General features: G+C 44.0%; 1 protein-coding gene across 1 annotated transcript in view; it reads right to left on the reverse strand.

Annotated features, from left to right (window-relative positions):
• Positions 1-22,031, reverse strand: part of LOC133345642 (serine/threonine-protein phosphatase 2A 55 kDa regulatory subunit B alpha isoform) — a 218,024-nt gene that overhangs the window by 182,466 nt on the left and 13,527 nt on the right. The window contains exon 2 of the mRNA XM_061556587.1: positions 14,910-14,981. Coding sequence (XP_061412571.1) covers positions 14,910-14,981 — 72 coding nt within the window. The remainder of the gene's footprint in view (positions 1-14,909; positions 14,982-22,031) is intronic.

Below are 22,031 nucleotides of genomic sequence, written 5' to 3' on the forward strand. Positions count from 1 at the left end.
AGCGAGTTGTTCCATAATGGACTCTGGCCATCAGAGCCACCGTAAAGGGGAAGCAGAGCCATCTCAGATTTAACCGACATAAAAAGCACTACAAATGTGGCACTCTCAAGCGACCATGAAAATCTGGTGGTGAGGAGGGGGGGGGTGATATTTTAACTTGCGCTACAAAATCAGACGTGGCACCCCGTGAGAGTTGATGAGCGAGCAAGACCGTGCGGCTTAACGTGCCTCGGTGATGTCAGATTACACAACCAGTGTGAGGTTTTTAAACGGCTCTTTCCAATGTCACTTTCGATTCATCTAACTCCCGCAATCTCTCATTTACTTGATACAGCTGTCGTGGCTGTGACGGTACCACCTGAAGACGGAAGCTTGTGTTGCCTCCGAAACGTCGTGATTTTTATTTTTATTTTATTTTTATTTTATTTTACTTTTTAATGTTTTTACCTACGTGACTTTACCGAAAAAACCTAAGAATATCATCTACCATAGTTGTGATGTGTGTGTGGCCACTCCCACCGACTGCTCTCAGGCCGTGCCTCTCCGTACACCTGCCAGCGTGCGTTCTACTCCGCATGTGTGTTGAACTTCTTTAGCAACGTACGTGGCCAACCGTGCTAATCCGTGGTGCAGCAGGGGAAGGCCAACAAAACTAAAGACAAAAATGAGTTCTAAAGATATGTGTTTTCAACCTAGATTTCAAAGTGCAGAGCTCTGTCGACACTTCCATGCATTTCTCAACAACCTTTACAGTTCTTCATTACACTTACTTAAAGCACACAAATAGCCCAAACCCCTACTCAACTTTGGAATGTGTAATTCATAGTCCGCGGCGGCGATCGCCGTCGCACGCAGGGAGGTCATGAATTTTCAATGCCAGCCACAGCTTGACTCATCGCTATGTTTCGGGGACCATTAGCAAGCTGCTCGGCAGCTCAGGAATGACCGCACAGCGTTCCGGGAGGAGCACAGCGGCACCGATCCTGTTCACCACTCTCCGTGATACACGAGTCCCCGCGAGCTCGGCCAGATGTTAACTACCTCGCCAGTTTACGCGGGAGGTCTGTGGGTTCGATGCGAACCCCGACGCCTGCAGTATATTTGGAGTCTGCGTGTCACTCAACCAGTGGTCACGTGGCTTTTTCTCCGGGTCCTCCAGTTTTTCCCTCCACATTTAGAACCATGCGTTAAAGAGTATTTGTCACTTCTGAAAAAGAGCGAAATAGCTCAGTGGGCCTTACCTGGTAAAATAAAAAAAAACGTTATAAAATCTTGACTTAAAGCTTTTGTGACTGCAGAAATTAATATTATTTGGGTCTTTCGGTAAAGTCACGTACATAGGTTCTTTGAACCTATCTACGTGAACCTATCTACATGAACATATCTACGTGACTTTACCGAAAGACCCAAAGAATATAAACGTTTATAGTTTAATAGTTTCAGTACTGTGACGTCCCTCTCCAAACTAGTTTGAGTTAAACGTATTTTAAAATAGGCTTGGGTTGGCTTTAGTGAGTGGGTTCTCAGCCTTTTAGGGTATAAGCAGCCACCCCCAATCCATAATAATTATAATGCTACATTCTGGTTAATGTTCGCAACGATTATCTTGGACCATAAATGAATGCAAACGATATCAGATGGCTAAAGCAACTGTTTTGCATCCAAGATAGCCTCAAAGGCAGGTGCCAAGGAGAGCCTATTAATAGCATTCGGAATAATAATAATACATCAGGCACATGTGCTGACATTTTAGTTTAAGCAGGAGGTAATCCATAAACATTTTCACAAGGAAACCTTCCCATGGGAGACCAGCGTTAAGTCATGCACGCATTTATAATTACACCGTAAACTTCACAACGCAGCATAAAAGGGATATTTTGTTTCTCTCTCCACAGTGGCCTTCTGGGTGAGGGTTCGGGACAAATGCGCGGGTGGGAAGGCTTTTGTGAAAAATGATGACAAAGTTCTTTATTTACTATGACCCGTGAAAATGGCTCACCGGAGGCCGATGATACGAGCCATTGATGACGTGCCTCTGAACACGTGTTAATCTCCTCGGCCCTGTCAGCTGAAAGGTAAAATACAAGACCTCTGCTAAAGAGAAACAGATTAAGTAAACACCAGTGGCAATTTAGTCAGCGATGTTTATTTTAAGTAATAGTCTAGTCGACGACAAACCCGTTAAGATTTTTTAGTCAAGTCTTAGTCTGTGAATTGTACTTGGCCTTTCTCTTAGTCTGTTTGGCTAAAGCCATTCACTATCTCTTATTTATTAAATGGCTCTCTCGAAGATTATTTGGTTAAATTATGAGTCCGCATTTTTATTCAGACTCGTGAATTTTGTCTCACCACATGCTTCGATCTTTGGTGGGTAGTTGTAGTGATCGTCATGTTTGGTGATTTTCGTCTACTCGGTCAGTGTGGACTAACGGTCGAACAAAACCAATTTGACAAATAATTGTCACTAATATTGACAAAACCAACAGTAGAAGTAACTTCATGGCCACGAGGCTTTAATCCCCAATATCATCGCAATTATCGTGAATGTCAGCCGTGAAATTTCGCCCATGCTCACCCCGACCTACTTCAAAAACCTGTGCAGCCGAACTCATTCACGGCTCACCTGGAATCCAATTCCTCCGCTCCATCAATTATTTGACATCATCACGCAAGTTCTCGCTTGGCTGCCAATCCTCCTTAAAATTCTGTTTGACTCTTATCGTCACTTCTGGCACCATGCTTTGATATAGTTCACTTGTTGTGAACTGTATTGTTCAGTAGAACAGACAACTGTATATATAGTATCTGAAAGACATTTATTTGGCCAATGACTAAGATGCCAACATTTGAATGGTATGGACTTCAATTAGCCTCATCAGTATGATGCTGTCTGTTGGACAAACACCACTGGAACATTGGCATACGATTGCTAGAGGTGAGCATCATTAGATTGTAATACTAACCTCACAACTACTCTTGTCACCAAGTGATTCTTAAAAAATTGTTCATGAACCTCAAGGAGACATCATAAATCCACTGAAAATGCTATGCCTATAAATACAATGCTAAAAACCCTGCACCTCCGTGGAACACCAGGAAGCTTGTGAAACCACGGAGTATGTAGCAACGTGTTACGGCCATGTGAGCTCCTATCGCGATGTAATTAACACGAAGATCAAGAGGTCACGCTGCCCAATGCTATGATCTCGATCACGTCTCACCATCTTTCTTGCCACTGTGATGCAGTCAACACCTCTGATCCCACCAGGTCTGCTCTTAAAATATCCCTCCATCTGGCTCGACATCTTTTCCTTGTTCGCTAACCCCTAGGGTTACCACCGCAATTCCCGTCTCCTTAACCTGCCCTCCCCACCATCCTGTATACTTGCCCCACCCATCGGACTCTCGTTTCCTGATTTCGTCACGAGAATATTTTTCCCAGCTCTGTTAACTACGCCAAAGATAACCTTGTTCGCCCGACTTTAAGAGTGTGTTAAAATTCAACGGCAAATTATTTCGGATTTAGAGCACCGCGAGGAAAACGTTAAGCTGTACGTATAAAAGTCAACTGCGACATACCAACCACTCACTGAAGTATGAGTTGTCATCTTGAACCACAAAAATGTCAAGACAGTGCTGCTCACTACCATTTTCAAGTCACTGCCCTTTGTTGAATGAACCAAGTCTGCCAAGAACATGGAGTTCAGCCATCGGCGGAGCTAATTTGGATACCCTGCTTGTTATGAGCTACAAACACAGCTTACATTTTTACTTAAGGAGGCCCCGCTTCAGACCTCAATCCAAACAAAGGCAGAAGTTAACATCCATACTGCAGTTTACACAATATGACGACAGTCCTTAGCAGGGTCGAAACGATGCATCCACGTACAGTTTAATCTCCTATAACGCGGTAGTTGCGTTCCTGAAGAACACCACATTATGGAAAATCGTGTAGTAATAAATAATATACAAGAGGGTAAAGGTCAGTCCGCAAAAACAAGTGAGATGCGAACGCAGGCTGAACAAAGAGTGAGGCGCGTGGGTATCATCTAGAAGCATGCAGCAGCAGCAGCCGTATAACCGCGACGTAGTTCCATCCGCTCGATCGCGTTGTATCCAATTCGCGTTATGAAAACACAAGTAACCGGAGAACAGACTGCATTGATGAAAAACAACTCTTAACCGAAAGGAAAGATCCTTCCAATCATGTTGGCAAGAACAATTTTTGAATGTAAATCATATGATCACTCTGGCAATTTTCTGTCGGTGAAAGGACTGACACGGCACATGGAGACGGGTAATGTGCGATGGAGGCAGAACGAAATTGACAAAACAGGACAAAAATAGAATGCAGGTGATATTGTAAAAAAGGGTAACAGAGGAGACAGTGCTGAAAAAATAAGAATAGGTTCTACCCTTACTGGCAATAAAACAGGTGTTAGGATATTCAAACACCAAAGACACCTTTTACAAGGCATCAAGTCTGAATTAACCACACATGCTTGTGGCAAAAACTTGCAAACAAACGTGCTCTGATAATATATGCATTGTCTTTTGGTGTTTGAATATCTTAATGTCTCCTGTTCTATTGTCAGAAAGGGTAAAGCCCCTCTTTTTTTTTTCATCATTTTGATGCCGACAAAAATGTCCCAGTAGAAGACGGTATAAAGTACAAAACATTCAACAATGAAAATAAAGAGTGCAGACAAAGGACAAGGGAGTGTAGACGAGATGAAACAGGACAAGGAAGAGTGGCCACAAGAAACATTCACAGGTCGGAGGAGATACAAAACAAAGTCGAGGAAGGTGCAGCAAGAGACGTAACAGAAGCAGCACGCAAACGCGACGGGCTGTACTCTAAATCCAGACGATGAGGCAGGAAGGAGACACGAACACTGTTGGCCAATGTCCATTGAGAGGATATTTTGGCCGCTATTGTTACCTTGCAACCAATTTCGAGGGGAATTAGGTTTTTTTTTATTCTGTATTGTGCATCGCCATGACGAGTCATTTTTCGTCGCGCAATTTCAAGGCCCTGAACAAAATTCACGCCCACTGAAAATAATGTGGGAAACTACTCAATACAACGGCTGCGTCGGATTAGCAAGGTTTTGAATCGTACCGGCGCTAGTCCACAGCATTCATATCTATATCGATATATAAAATTAAACCCCCTGTTTGTTTTAACTTTTTCAAACGTTATACACATCCACGTTCAAAAGTCTGAGGGTGTGCAAGAAAAAATAAAAAAAGACTCTACGCCCTTGCGTTGCCGAGTTATGAGTGAAAAGCAAAATAACGCACCTGTAGACTACGATAGATATCCTGGGTTCGGCGACTGTAATTAAAACAAGTTCTTGAGTGCAGCAAGCTGATGGCCTCAGCATGGTCACAAGCTTTATACATCAAGATTTTTCCCCCCAATAAGTGCTTTAGTCAAAAAGTGTTGTAAAGTCTATGGAAGAAATAAAAAGGTCTAACGCCTTTAAAAAAAAATATCCACAATAAGCATATTTGCACATACTAGTTTTTTATTTAAAGGACATATAATTAATGTACAGGTAGTCCCCGACTTACGATGGTCCGGCGATACGACAAAATTGTAAAATATTTTACATTTCGCGCGGCAGGCAAACGCAGCAGGGTACGAGGTACGATACTGTACGTTGGGACGCTGCCGGGATGTACTGTACGCATACAGTACGGCAGAGGTGTGGACTCGAGTCATGTGACTTGGACTCGAGTCAGACTCGAGTCAGACTCGAGTCATGAATTTGATGACTTCAGACTCGACTTGGACTTGCATAACAATGACTTTGTCCCACCTCTGACTGGTGTGGACTCGAGTCATGTGACTTGGACTCGAGTCAGACTCGAGTCATGAATTTGATGACTTCAGACTCGACTTGGACTTGCATAACAATGACTTTGTCCCACCTCTGAGGTGTGGACTCGAGTCATGTGACTTGGACTCGAGTCAGACTCGAGTCATGAATTTGATTACTTCAGACTCGACTTGGACTTGCATAACAATGACTTTGTCCCACCTCTGCAGTACGGTACTGTAAATTTCTCTGTTTTGCTAAATTATCACCATTCTTTAAGACTCCTGGTAAGGCTAGGCCATCTTCGACTTACGATATTTTCGACTTACGATGGGGTCGTCGTAACGCATCTCCATCGTAAGTCGGGGACTACCTGTACATTGTCATGACATGCAATTATTACGAATGATGCTATATAAAATCAAAGTATTATTAAGTCTTTATTTGTAAAAGTGGAATACAGGCAGTGCTCAACTTACGCACACCTGAATTATGAACATCACCACTTACGAACAACCAGCTTTCATCAGACGCGAGCTCGCACTTGCGAACTGAACCGCGGAACGACTGTTCAGCGGAACGATCCTCCGCAAGATGGAATGGGTCACAGCAAACCCTGGGAGTGTTTGTGTGTGTGTGAAATTGTGTGAAAGTGTGTGTGTGTGTGCACGTGCGCGTGGCCCCGTGTGTGGGTAGCAGTAGTGCAACGGTTTAGCATGCTGTGCTACCAACCCAGCGACCCGAGTTCGATTCTCACTCACGACCAATACAAGTGACCATTATCTGAATGGGTCCTGGGCCTCCCCGAGGTTGACTCAGACTCAAATGAGTACCTGGTGCGATGTGTAAACATCGCCACTTGGGAGTCAAAGGCAGCCAGGCGTGGTGTTTGCCACCGACCCCCTCATGTGCCATGCCGGCCTTCATAGGCGCTGCTCGCTAACAGCACTTGCTCCCACAGCCTGTTACGACTATATGGTTGTTGTTGTGGTGTGTGTGCGTCTGTGCATGCGCATGCCCCCGTGTGTGTGCAATTGTGAGGAATCATTACGCCCCTTCCGACAAGCAAGCCAGCATCAGGACCCTAGGTAAGTGAAAATAAAACAGATTTATTTTTCTATTCATGTTACTTTATTGTATGTTTTATTTACTATACAGTATTACATGCAAATGTACAATATGTATTCTTATTCACGGGTTTAACAATGCTTCCTTTTTTCTTGAACCGTAACACTTTGTACATCACTCACCGTATGTGCATTTAAATATAGTATATTATTGTGTACCGACTTACAAACCGTTCGACTTACGAACGGGACTCAGAAACTGAACCCGTTCGTAAGTCAAGGACTGCCTGTAACTATAGTAAATTGCTCGTTGTACTCCCAACATTGTCCAGTGGATGGCAACACCGACCCTCAAAAACAAGTTTTTACACAGGGTACGCAAACTTTTTTTATCCTGCTTCCCGTTGAAAACCCTAAAAAAACACATTTGGATAATTCATAACTATAAATATTGCTGTAAATTGCCACTTTACTGCCAGGTGACCAACACTCTTCATGCTGCGTGATATACGAGTCACAGGAAGCCTGCCATTCAGAAGGAGAGCTCTGGGAGGTCATCTCCTGCAGGCTGCCTCCACCAGTGTGTATGCGCACTGCTGGCTTAGTTCTGGCAAGGCATTTTGTCATCGCACGACATGGAATGAAACTCTTAAGAGTACAATTATAATGTACTGTAACTGCATTAGCACAAAACAAATGTGTTCAACTGGCAAAAGCTGCTAGAACAATTGCACATTGCAAACAGATGGAAAAAATGTCATTGAGTCAACAATATAGAAAATAATTACACTTGAGTGATTATGGTGATACATTTTAGTTCCATTTAGACAAGTCTACATTAAAAAGCACGATAGACCTGCGAACCTAAATCAGGAAAAATAATCCGCGTCTCCTTATCTCCTAAACTAGCTGTACTACCCGGCTTCGCCCGGGACTTGTATCTACCACGGCCGGCCGCCTTTGTCTCCCCAGTGGCGATGTTAATACGCTACAGTAGTTAAGTTACTCGTTTGAGGCAGAGTCGACCTAGGGGAGGTTCAAATAATCGTCACCGGTGGTGGCCGTGAGCGGGAATCGAACTGGGTTTGCCGGGTTGGTAGCGCAGCGTAGCGTTAAGCACTACACCCACCGCTCCTCACACACCACACACGCACAGACACACACACAGACACACACACAGACACACACAGACACACACACAGACACACGCAGACACACACAGACAGAAACACACACACAGACAGCACGCTAACCACTACACTACCGCTCCCCACACACCACACACGCACACACACAGACACACACACACAGACACAGGCAGCACGCTAAGCACTACACTACCGTTCCCCCTACACAACACACGCGCGCGCGTCCATAGGTACACATACACGCGCTTGCTGCAGACACACACGACTTTCAGGGTGCATACGGCAGTAAACGACTGAAATAATAAAGCGGCAATGCTGTGTAAGGAACGCCTTAGACCCGCATTATACATTTGTGTAATGCGAGCGTAAACACACAAACACACACAAACACATACACAATACACACACACATACATGCAGACACACAGACAGACACATAACACACATACATACACACACATACAAACACAGAAACACATACACACACATACATAGACACACACACACATCCACAGACGTACATACACACATACATACAGGCACGCAGACATACACATAAACACATACAAAAAAACCCACATACATACACACACACATACATACACACAAACACATGCACACACATACATACACACATGCATACAGACACACAGACATACACATAAACACAAACACACATACACATGACCCGGCTTCGCCGGGGACTTGGATCCACGATGCCCCGCCGCCTTTGTCTCCCCAGTGACGATGTTCACACACGACAGCAGTTACGCTTTTGAGGCTGAGTGGACCTAGGGGAGGGCCAGGTCCGTTTCAAATAATCGTCAGCGGTGGTGGGCGTGAGTTGGAATCGAACTGGAGTCGCTCAAGCAGCTTAATGACTGTTTGTACAAAGAACATATAAAGAATCGATTATAATAACCAGGCAAGAGTCCACATTATAGACTGCCAGTACACGCACTCAGCTTCATAAGCAGGCTAGAGTGTACATGATAGACTGGCAGTACGCTCACCCAGCTTAATGAGTATTTGTACAGTGAACATTAAAGTAATCGATTGTTGGCGCGTTGGGTTTAAAAGTAATATTAATAGCACACATTGTGGTGGGGGTGTAGTGAAGAGTAGGAAAAACTTGGATGAATTTACCTCAGAGTGGCGTGGTGGGTGTCGAGGCCTAGTAGCGTGCAAAGCCTGCGGCCTCGCCTAAAATTGTCGGCTTGGAAGAGGCAGGGTACGGGTGGCGTTCCTTCCCCCCCCCCCCCCAGCGCTCCAACAATACTGTGTAATGGCTATTATTTAATTAAATACGGAGCTTATGAAAGTGGCGAAGGCGTGGCTAGCCGTTGGCAGGGGCAACCGCCGTCCAATGAAACTGCAGCCCTTGGCGAAGGCGTGGCTAGCCGTTGCCAGGTCCAATGAAAGCGGTGAAGGCGTGGCTAGCCGTTGCCAGGGGCAACCGCCGTCCAATGAAAGTGCGTATGGGCCAAAGTCCACACACACACACACACACAGACAGACATGAACGATTTTATATATATAGATTGGTATTTTTTTTTATTATTTATTCCACTTGTTTATGCACGAGGGTCCTGCGAAGTTGTCGCAGTCGTGGGTGAGGATTGCTACGTGATCGTAGAGGTAATTTTTTTTATCAATTTGGAACATGACACTGGCACACTATGACCTACTCTTTTCGTGCCATGGTGGTGAGATGTTAACTACCTCGCCTGGTACGCAGGAGGTCGTGGGTTCGACCCCTACCCTGATGCCTGCTGTATATTTGGAGTTTGCAAGTTCCCCCCGTGGTCGTGTGAATTTTTCTCCGGGTTCTCTGGTTTTTCCCGCCACATTTAGAAACATGCGTTCAGAGTAAATTGGCTGCCATACATTTCCACATCATCCACGTCGTTGAGCTATCATTTGTAGCCCGGTTTGTTCTGAAAAAGAGCTATATAGCTCAGTGGACCGAACCTGGTAAAATAAAAAAAACACAGTTAATAGTCTTCTTAGTTATTTTGGTAAAGTCACGTAGAAGGGAAGTAATAAAATAATAAAAATAAAACATAATAAAATAATTCTCACGACTTTTCGGCCACAACGCAATCAGCCGTCCTCAGGTGAAGAACATGTCTGTCGATAAGAGAGCCTTCCCCTCCTCCCTCACAGCTTAAATAGACACTCCAAGCCTAAGACGTGTCATTTAGACTCTGTCTTATCGACAGACATGTTCTTCACCTGAGGACGGCTGCTTGCGTTGTGGCCGAAACGTCGTGAGAATTATTTTATTATGTTTTATTTTTATTATTTTATTACTTCCCTTCTACGTGACTTTACCGAAAGAACCAAAAAGATGAATCCCTGCAGTCACGAAAGCTTTAAATCGACAGTTAATAGTTTTAACTCTTGCGAATGACATCACGGGATCTTTAACGCCCGCTATGAAGCAGACGGGCACCAAGTTTAACGACAACATTCCTACATCACTAACTGAAAAACGTAGCGCGCAAAGATACTGCAATGCTCACTAGTTGTTGGAACAGATTTACTTAAAACCATAAACTATTAAAAATATATATTTTACCAGGTAAGGCCCAATGAGCTAGAAAGTTATTTTTCAGAAAGGACCTGGCCACAAATGATAGCTCAACGAATTGGCGAATTATCATGTGGAAATTTCTAGCAGCTAAATATACTCTCAACGCGTTTTGAAACGTGAAGGGAAAAACTGGAGGACCCGGAGAAAAACCCCACGCGACCACGGGGAAAACATAAAAACTCCAAATATACAGCAGGCGTCAGGGTCGGGATCAAACCCAGCCTCCTGTATACCAGGCGAGGTAGTTAACATCTCGCCACTGTGGTGTCCTTAACCTGCAAGAGCATTTTCCCAGTTACAAGCCTTTTCAGTCAAAAGGAAGAACCGACGCGCACCAATTATGTCTGTAGCTACATGTCCATACACTTAATCACGTATCCATGCATGATACATATCAAACCAGGTTTCTCCTTACAACTGACATAAAAGCCCAGCAGATACACCCACCAGATCTAAATAGAAGCACTGGTATTTCCACGTACGTGTTATGTCATGCATTATATAATTAATATATGGATGCTCACGGCAAGTGCCCCAACAGTGTGTTAAGGATATACGCGGGGGATCTTTGTCTTTGTATGCACCAAGTAATCCATGTAATTTCCTTGCAATGTTAAGCGAACAAGACAAGAAAAAGTATGGGGAGACTCAAGCGTGTTTCATCTCAATATCGCGCAGTAATGTCTCACCGAAATGTTATATTATGTACGTACCTAGTAGGCTTATGACTCATCACAGACAACATTGTTCTAGGATTGTATTTCCACATTTCATTTGTACATTGCTATTTCAATGCCGGCATTTCGCTTAGTTTATTTCATAACACAATGGAATCCTTCATTTAAATCGAGTAACCAACACTGGTTTATGGACACTTTATTTTTTACAGTCATATATCTCTCATTAGAAATGTATGGGACAGTGAGGGGGTAAATAAACCATTTGTTTAAAGTGGACATTAAAAAAAAACATAATTACGTGCTCCGATTTTTCTGTCCCCCCCCCCCCCCACACGCATAAAAACACGGTCGCCCTCAAGCAAATAGCAGCGAACATTGACGGCGTTTCACCGATCAAACAACGAATGGCACCAGCCGGGGGCATTTTACGGTCCAGCCACATTGCACGCAAGAACTCACCTTGCCAAAAACTAATAATATTGCAGTGAATAAAAAAAACCCTGAGCTTCCCCTCATGAACCTGAACGACTGTCAATGCGAGTTTTTTCGCGAGGCTTCTTCTCACGATGTTGCGACTGAAAGCCAACGAGAGCACAGATGGCCAACAGATACGGTGGGTGCAATTGAGTCTGAGGGTTATTGAACGTGGCACCAGTTAACAAATTAAAGAGGTTACCGATTGGCAAAAGAAATTGTTTAGTGAAGGCGGGAACATAATTACAGCAAAATGTGCAAGGAAATCCTGTCTCATTACCATTGCCTACATCTCTCAACGTCTCTTGTTGACGACAGAAAATTGAATGATTCCCGGATTGAATGTAATGTTGCATTCCTCTCTTTTAAAACTGCAGCTAAACCGTGGCCTGACAGTGATCTGTGATCTCCTGCGGTATCATCGGTCTTCTCCGTTCAATTATTTCTAAAACACTCAGTGTACAATGACCTATTGAATCATAACTTCACTGGGCCTTGAACATTCACTTCATGGCATCAGAACACTTTGGTTATAACCTATACAAATTGACTGGACCACCTACTTCAGGAGCAGAAAAAATAAAAATCTGATCCCAAATGGTCCATAAGACAACAACAGCAACAACGTCCGGGCACGTTAACTGCATGATGGAAGGACATTTCACTGCAGCACACAAACCCATTTTGCGACCCCCACTGCCACTGTGTAGCATATTATTACGTGCCAGAGACTCTTTGAGATGAAAGGACAATAGTCTGAGTCCATAATCGGCAATAAGTAACTGGCAAAACAGTTATAAGGGGACTCAGAATTGTGCGCTATTGCGTATACAGTACACAACTTCCCTGACGACATACCTTCAGCGAGCGCGATGCCGATCACACAACGCGGTTCGAATGCGACCCTCGATCGATGGCTACGCCATCGCCGCACACGCGTCAAATAAAAAGCAAGGGACAAGTCCTTACTTACTACCAACTATCATTTTCCATTGCTGGAGGGGTTGCCCCCCCCCACCTCAAAGTCCTGGCTCCGTCATTGTATGTGTGTGTGTAAGTCCATGTGTGTGTGTAAGTCCATGTGTGTGTGTGTGTAAGTCCATGTGTGTGTATCTCAAGTCGATGTCTGTGTGAGTCCATATGTGTGAGTGTGTAGGGTGTTGTGTGTGTGAGTCAATGTATGTGTGTGTGAGTCGATGTTTGTGTGTGTAAGTCGATGTGTGTGTGTAAGTCCATGTGTGTGTAGGTCGATGTGTGTGTAGGTCGATGTGTGTGTAGGTCGATGTGTGTGTAGGTCGATGTGTGTGTCAGTCGCTGTATGTGTACGTCGATAAGTATGTGTAACTCCATGTGTATGAGTCCATACGTGTGTGTGTGTGTGTAAGTCGATGTGTTTGTGTGTGGGTCAATGTCTGTAAGTGTGTGTAAGTCGATGTGTGCGTCTGTCTTTATAGCCCGGGCAACGGCGAGTACTTCCCGCTAGCTATTCATAAAGTACGTGCCAGGATTAAACTCCCCCCATTCGTGGGCAAAAACACTTGAATGCTAATGGCTGACTTTTCCCAAGACCGTTCCTGAGCTTTGTTAAGATAAACGTCTTTGTAGTTGCTCTGCGGCTTTGAAACTCTCCAAGGATTCTTCAAGAATTTGATGATATGAAAATGATTCGAGCACAGCCAAAGTCATACCATTTTACAAAGATTTCAACCATGTGACTAATTATGTGAAAATCATATGATTGTATGGTCTAAAGAGACACGTGATCATTGAATATGTTTAAAGCGAAAAGTGGTTTCACAGTAAATTTTCACTTCCCTTCGGTGAACATTACGTGCCATACGTTACATAAAGTGTGTTCTTGCTCCCACCACACTGGAGCTTAACATTAGTGTCATGTGATTCACTGCACGGTGTGTGGCGACAGCTTTAAAACAATTGGCATTGCCATCCCAAACCAGATTGGCTGCTGGCTCATTTAACGTTCCAAAAATTCAACCTCGCAAATCGTGGCATGTTCACGTCAAAACCCCGTGACATCACAGAAGTTAAGTGAGCATTGCATCCAGTTGCTATATGTTCAGTGAGTGATACCTTGCGAGCCCATCTTTACTGTCTATTGAACTGAATATCGCTCATGGGAAACTGTGAATTAGTTATTATAGTAATTTAACACACATTGCCTTGCAGGAATGCAAACATTCAGGGAAATGCTCGACACAAGACTAAGGCTCGGGACCGAATGGAAAATGGCTGATGTTTCTGACAGGCGTGGCTACGAGACAAGGGTGCGCTCGTGTAAAGTCGATGTTTTGCAAAAAAATGGCAATGCCAGGCAGTGCGAGGAAGACCACCACCCGAATCGTCAGCTCACACTCATGTAAAGTGCGGAGATGTTTGCTGACGATGAGCGGTAAAAAAAAATGTAAAGCCCGACTTTCCAGACCACTACCAACTGGGCCGATGGAAGACAAAAAATTTGCTTCTTGTTTTGACAGGCACCACGGCGTACCGTCCGTACGTAGCAATTGCACCGCGCGGGTGAAGTCGCTGCCAACGCATGCAGCATTGCAGCCACTATCTCAGACACAAGTTCCTCTTACCCAAGACAATGCCGTTCCTCTTCGCGTATTTTCCTTGAATCTGATCCCACCGTGTAGCAGTTCCTGCCCCTCTACTCCTTCACTAGTCGCATTCGCACCCCAAGTACATAATTCTCCTCCAGTGTGTAGTTCTCGAGCACACTATGCAGCATTACCTATTGCCCTACAATATACCCACAACCCAACGACTCCTTTCCCCTGCAATGACCACCACACGCCCCCTTCCACTCCTGGCCTGACGCTCTTCTCTGTTGCACGATGCCTTGGGATGCAACAGTTTGCATTTTACATCAATTAACAGGTCCAGACAGATATTAACGATATCATTGTCGTACAATCCCATTTGTGAAATGTTTGCAAATCAATTACCGAATGCGATTACCATGACGCCTTTTGACAAATTTTTATCTTGAGACCTTCGGTGAAAGGCGACTGTAGAAGCAGACCGAACAAACGCTTCATGGGAGGGGGTGGAGCCGTCGGTGAACGGGGGGGGGGGGGGGGCGCGATTTTGCTCACCTTCAGCGATGTCGTCATCGATGGCTCCCTTCACCTGGGCCACGCACCACTGCACGTCGTTCCCACAGACTCCTGCAGAGGCGCAGCCGGTGCAAGGGCGAGACAAGAGGCGAGTGGCGAGGGGGAGAGCAGGAGGAGAGAGAGCAACGCACAGGAAGACAGAGAGAGAGAGAACCAGAGTGAGAGAGCAGCAGAGAAAAAGTTCAAGTTAAAAATAAATGCACCAGCAACACAGGGCACCAGTGTGCATACTGCAGCAAATTAAAACGCACATCGCTCTCATGTTTTTTAAACAGCATTTAAACCTAATTTTGGGTTCACCGTGTTTTTTTGTTATATAGGACAGTACATAAAGATACGTTTATTACAGGTAATTACGAACAACCATCAACCAAATGTATGAGAACATGAATTCTCTATCAGGCCTGAGCACGTCACGAATGCATTGTAACACGTAAACAATGACCCCACGTTGCGTGTGAGGAAGCGCTGCTCTTGCTAAAAGAGTGATCCATGATCGCAGCAGGAGGACGTGTGGCTCATGGAGTTGATGGCCGTGTCAGCGCCCGACCGAGCCGGCACCCCCACGAACACAACAGCCAAAATCCCGGGCAGCCACAAGAAACAAAACCACGGCTTCTAGCGTGGGGTTACTTTAATGGGTTTCAGTTCCCAAAAACCCAATTCCAAATGGTGAGCTTTTCCCTTAATTTAGCCTACGGCAGATCAAGAGGTCAAAATCGATAAGCAACACCAGAGAATCTGGTATATAAGCACACCTTATCTAAGCACACATTCGTGACAAATACAGTCGATCATCGATTATCCGCCGCACTGATTATCCGGCAGCTTCCAACATTATTCGAAGGTCCCTAGCCGATCCGGCGAAACCAGCAAAACAACTGCAAATGTTGTAACCAGTCCGGCGATCGTCAAACACGTGGTTGTATCATGCAGAGTCATCGAGATTAGAGTGGTAAGTACGGTACAGTAAATACAGTAACCTTTTCCAGTAAGATATTTATTGTTTATTTATATGTTTATTTATGCCACGTAGTAAACACGTTTCAAAACACAAAAATAGATATACAGAACACCTAAAACATGCGATGCAAGAATGTGCAAAAAAATATGTATTTAAATTATTATGTAATTTTGCAGCGTTTTAGAAAATCCGGGCCCCCTTCCCACCGGATAATCGATGATCTCCTGTGATCACATTCTCACGGGTGGTGGGTTAAAGCAAATAGGCAACTTGTGAGTCAAGCGCACTACTTCGGATGTAAGCACACCTGGTCTTACGCACGACGGGGTGCAATATATAATCCAGCGTCAACTAAAATGGATAACCAATTTGTAAGAAGCGCCATCCATTCCTGTTTAATGGAGAGGCCAAATAAAGGGAGACCTATGAAATAATATCTCTGGCGTCATTCCCAGTGTTATTTGCGATGCGACATCATTCACTTGCCTCGATGCAAATCAGAGGACGCCTCTTAACATCGTGCTGAAACTCCAGGAAATAACAACTGGGATATAACCAGTCTTAAAAATAGCCTACACACACTGGAACTGTACTTATCTGCGGTCAGGGGCCACCCGCGGATAACTGAATGAATACACGGGATGGACAGAAGTTGATCTGTTGGTCTATAAAACTTGGATGGCAGTTGCTCTGACCACATGCGTGACATTTGCTGAACACTGCACAGTGCAGTGCGTAAAGATCTGAATATGCTGCGCTAACCGGCACTGAACTGCAGTGGAGTATGATCAAATAACCCCCACGACCCTTACGGCATAGGTAGGCACTCATCCAGACGTGCATTGGCATTCGTACATGTGCTGTGCATGGCTGTGAAGTACTGGGCAGGAGTGTAGTGCATAACCCCCGTACAGTACGCCTATAATTATCTTCTACATGGCCCATGCCCTCTCAGCGCTGGCTCCAGATTCAACGATGTCTTCGCCACATCGGAGAACTGTGCATAATCCATTTTGTGTGTTGAGACGTACCTCACTGAACACACGCATGTGCTCCATGCACGAAGTGTAACCTGGCTTAGAGCACACACAGCTGGAACCTGGAGCCTACAGAATCCATGCCGTCTTTGGCCTGGCTACACAATTCACCAAAGTATGTTCCATGCCAGATTTGTATTGCAAAAACGGGTGCTTCGGTGACTGCAAAATAATTGTTTTGCGTGAATTAATGACTGCCCGTAATGGTTAAATCTCACACATATGAGCCACAGTGCATGAACAGAGGTACACTGCATACACAAACATGAACAAGTGCTGTGAATGCCAATTTGAAATACGTTTTTAGACTGATTATAAACTACTACAAAATTACCAGAACCTGGAAACCCTTATAAATGTTCAGATTTAGTCTTTACTAAAATGCAACAAGTGAAAAAAATGGCAAATCTCTGCACACCTGATCCTGCCGATATGTCAGAATGCCTCACCCTTGCCTGTCTGCATGGCAGGTAGAGATATATATATAAATCGGGGTTTGGAGAAACAATGCCAAAACTGCGTTTTCACAGTCTGGATTCTGGGCTCATTCCCCAAGCCTTCAGGGGCTGTATTCATCCCATTTTTATTGGGTGCCCCCACAGTTTATACATGCAGACATTCTACATAACTGTGAAAAATAGAATAGGTTTTTTCCCTTTCTGGCAATAAAATAATAGGTGTCAAGATGTTCAAGCACCACAATAGATACCCTTTTGCAAGGAATCAAGTCTGCATTAATCACACAGTACTTGTGGTGAACATGCAAAGAAACATTCTCTGCCTCAGCAGCAGAGCATGCTTTCCCACCTGATGACTGACGCTTGTGTTGCGCCCGAAACGTCGCGATTTATTTTATACCTACGTGACTTTACCGAAAGAACCAAAGAGTATGCTCTGATAACATACGCCATAGTCTTTGAAACTGACTGGCCTACACCAGAAAACATCTCAAGACCTCCTGTTGTATTGCCAGAAAGAGTCAAAACCTATTCTTATTTTTCATACTTCGATACTGGCAAAATGGTCCCATAATATTCTACATAACTCCTATACACAAGTGGCAGTAGGGTAAACAGGCCATGTGAAACTGATGAGCCTCTAATGAGGGTGAAAGAGGTATTCAGGTGGCAATTTACTTTGTTTGTACATGCAAGTCATTCACACCGATGCATTTCAACTTACTATATTTTATATTAGCCGCGTTATTTGACAATCTCAAGCTAATGTTAGAGTGAAACCTTCCTCCAAAATTTGCAGCTAACGACAATGGTTTCATCAGTGTTGCTCCATTTACTAGACTGCTAAATAAATCTGCGTTCAAAATCATTGATATCGTATATATGCAGCAGCACTGTGATTGGTTGGATAAGGTCACAAGGGGTCATGGCAAAAATTCAAAATGGAAGATTAATTTTCTGTGAGGACAAGGATATTTTCCTTCAGAAAACTGGATTAACCAGTCTTTACAAAGTACAGTAAATAACACATACACACCTTAGTTATTGTCGTCTATATTCCTCTAAAAGGTATCAAATTTGTTCATAGCCTAAACATTGTTGATTTATTTGTCTGGTTCCCCTTGCCTGGTTTTAAATGATAGAGTTGAGATCTCTATGGGACACTTTTTGCCAGTATCAAAATTATGAACAAATCTAAATAGGATTTTACTCTTTCACAATAGATCACTTTGCAAGGCATCCATTCTGCATTGACCACACATACGTATGGCAAAACATGCAAACAAACATGCTCTGACAATGTATGCATTGCTTTTGAAACTGATTGGCCTACACCAAAAACAGCCTTCTTTATGGCCTAGTCTCACCAGAATGTGTTTTCTTCATTGTTGAGATCTGTGTGCATGGCCAAGCCTGCCAGGGCAAGGAAGCAAAGTCTCATGTAGTCCTGGCCTCCTCCCCCCATTAATGATTAAACACACACAGGCCATACTTGAGAATAGCCCAGTATGTGAAAAAAATAGCAAAATGTAAAAAAAATTACATGTTGCGCAACACTTTAAGACGGTGATAAAAGTGTGGAGTGAAAGTCGCACCGTGTAAAACTTCTTCTTTGGCATAAAAAAGTGATTACATGGCAAATTCTTTGCGAGTACATTTACATTGCACACACTTTGGCAACAAAGAGAGCCATTTCAAGAATGACCAGGTCTCTCTTGCCAATAAAACTATCCTGGTCTCTCGACTCAGAATCACTGGTGATACACAAAATTAACTAATAATTACCACCATAAACCGCTAATGAAAACATTTACATGTTAAAACCATTTCACGATTCGTAGGTTACTTGAACATTTTATGCGGCATTCTGGCTTGGGTGATTGAGTTGCAAGGTCTTGTTAAAATAAATTGCATTGAGAAGTTCAAAATATTCCTATGGTAAAGCCATAGTCCTCACATACTGCTCGTATCAATGCGGATAAGAGGAGCGATGACCCACTACTCTGCAGAGTAACATTGGCATAAACGCTTATTACAATATGAACAGCGCATTGAACACGCGTACTATTTTATGTACTGTTTACAAAGTGTGTTCACAAATCCGCACTCAGAAACACGATGATTGACAGAGGGGTGTAAAAAAAATTGGAAAGTGTATTTAAATAGAGGTCCTGCAGGTAAGTAGTTTTCAGTTTTAAGGGCATAGTTTAACAAGACAACACTTGCCACCATCCTTCAAACCCATTGGTTTTTCTTTACATTATGTTTACGTGAGAGCCGGGGGCTTATGGGACCCCGGGGGCTTATGGGACCCTGCCACGAGATTCAAATATCGAAACGTCAATCAAAGCAATAAACTTCACAAACCGCGACGATATGGGGGAGGGGAGCGTAGCCTAAAAGTTACATTAAATGCCTAAAAATACTGTGCTTAACGCGAGTGTACAGCAGCATACGTTAAAACAAATTATACAGGGTACAATAACATACAGTACACTATGAAAACATCACCAAAAAACTGAACATAAATAATATATTGGACTCTACAGTACCGTACATTTCTTTACGCGTGACGCAAAGTGGTTTGTGTACAGGGTAGGTGAAGGCGAAGGCTGAGAGGGAGGACGAAAAATAACGGACGATGATGTTGTCAGTGACCTAAGTGTGGGTTGAGGCGACACAAATCAGCCAGCCGTGTTAATGATAACGCTGTGAAATGTGTGCGCAATTCATGCACTTTGTGTTGTTGAAAATGCACAATATATTACGTTTGTGGATATCCCGTTGCTTCAACTTTGCTATACAGTGGCACATTGCTCAGCCATGAAAATCAATCTCGCCCTTTCGGCTTCAATCATTGGGATATATATGGATGAAATGCGTCTTACAAATGTAAATTATTATTATTATACTGCAGAGGCTAGGAGGCCCGAGGCCAGGCTCCCATCCTCCTCTCTTGTCTGGACAGCCCGGCCAAAAAGAATATTAGCACAAATCTAGGCAAAGAGAGGCATCTGTCAGGCCTATGCATTTAAATTGAATTTTATAGCAGCAAATAGGGTGAAAATGTAAAATACATGAAGCCCTCAATGTGAGTATGCTATAAAGACGGCTTAATCTAGATCTTTTTTTAGTCCATAACTGAATTTCGCCACAAACACAAAAACCCTCCATGTTAGACGGAGAATATCCTTCCCGTTGCCATGACAACTCACTGACATAATCTGGCCAATCAGAGCACTCTTCTACGTGCAACAAAATCCATTCTCAATGAGACTGAACAACAAAGTTGTGCGTTGCGGACCAACGTGCGACTTAATTCTCCCCTTGTGTTGTGCAGCCCTTTTTCAACCGAGCAACGTGGAGAGAGAACAAGACCGCTGTTCGTGTCACTAACGGTCACGATAATTATAACACTGGGCAATTAATGTCACAATCTACCTTCGTTAGTCAAGCTGACATCCAAACAACACACAGCGGATATGTTTTAAAGGCAGACCAAGGAGAGGTAAAGTCTCAAGATTGTTTTTGCTTTATATGCGAATATTTTTTTTAATTGGCGACGGGCACATACACGGTATTTACGGAGCAGAATTCACTTTCAAATTATCAGAGGGTTTAACGTCCACTTTACAGCAGGCAGTGTTCTTTTGTCAACTCCACAGACTGTGACCATCGAAACACAGGGCCTGACCATCTCCACACAGCAGCGAGCGAGCTGGCCACCATACCTCACACGGGCACTATCCCGCTGATTCCATCACCTTGGTATGCGCACTGGCCATGTACAGTCCTTTTTGTAAAGCCACTGCTGGATGATCTCCTCGTGCCGTGCGGGTCGCACAGGTTATTTGACTATACTTCACCATGCTGGTGCAGGCGGGGAGCAGACACGTTGGGATGTGGTCTAGTACAATGGGTTTTGCTGCACTGCCCTCTGCTGCCCAACACGTAGCCCCGCAGCAGCCTACAGCAACCTATTGGGCATGGTGGTCACGTATCCAAGGACTATGCGGGCACAAGCCGATAAGCTTCCAAGAGCTGATGAGATGGGGTGCACCCTGGATGATCTGGTCAAAGGCCATCTCTGTTTATAAGCTCACGACAATTTTTAGAACGAGGTCTTCATTATTAAACGTATATGTGCACGCATCAAAGGCCTCCCACGTGGTCATTAACAGCGCAATTAATTAACGTGCAAATTGTATAGGTTTCTCCAGTCACGCATGCTTATCACAGTCAAGGCCAATGAACCACAGGCTCCGCACGATTTCCTCGAAAGAGTGTAGTTTGCGGTGACCTGCACTGGCCAGCGTTCAAACACGCAACAAAAGAGCAAGCCAGACACCTGAGGCAGCAGACAGCAGTGAAGGCCAGGCCAATGAATCATCGTAAGTGCTCCAAATTCTGTCGCAACAGCAGCAGCGCAAACTCAGATTCCAGCACTTTTTAATGCACAGCCGAGTTTAAAATTTGTTTGAATTCGGTTAGACATTCTCCATAAGAGCCTGCGGTGTAGTTGTCTCCCAAAAAAAGATAGCACTAACTTTTAAGTGATACTGTATGATGTGTATAAATATCTCCCGATTTGAAATGCATGCTGCTACAGGGCCTCTCTTGGCATGTAAAACATTTGATGGGT

The sequence above is a fragment of the Lethenteron reissneri genome, chromosome 22 (genome assembly GCF_015708825.2).
Source record: "Lethenteron reissneri isolate LAM-NWPU_2019-01 chromosome 22, ASM1570882v1, whole genome shotgun sequence".
Lineage (NCBI taxonomy): Eukaryota > Metazoa > Chordata > Hyperoartia > Petromyzontiformes > Petromyzontidae > Lethenteron > Lethenteron reissneri.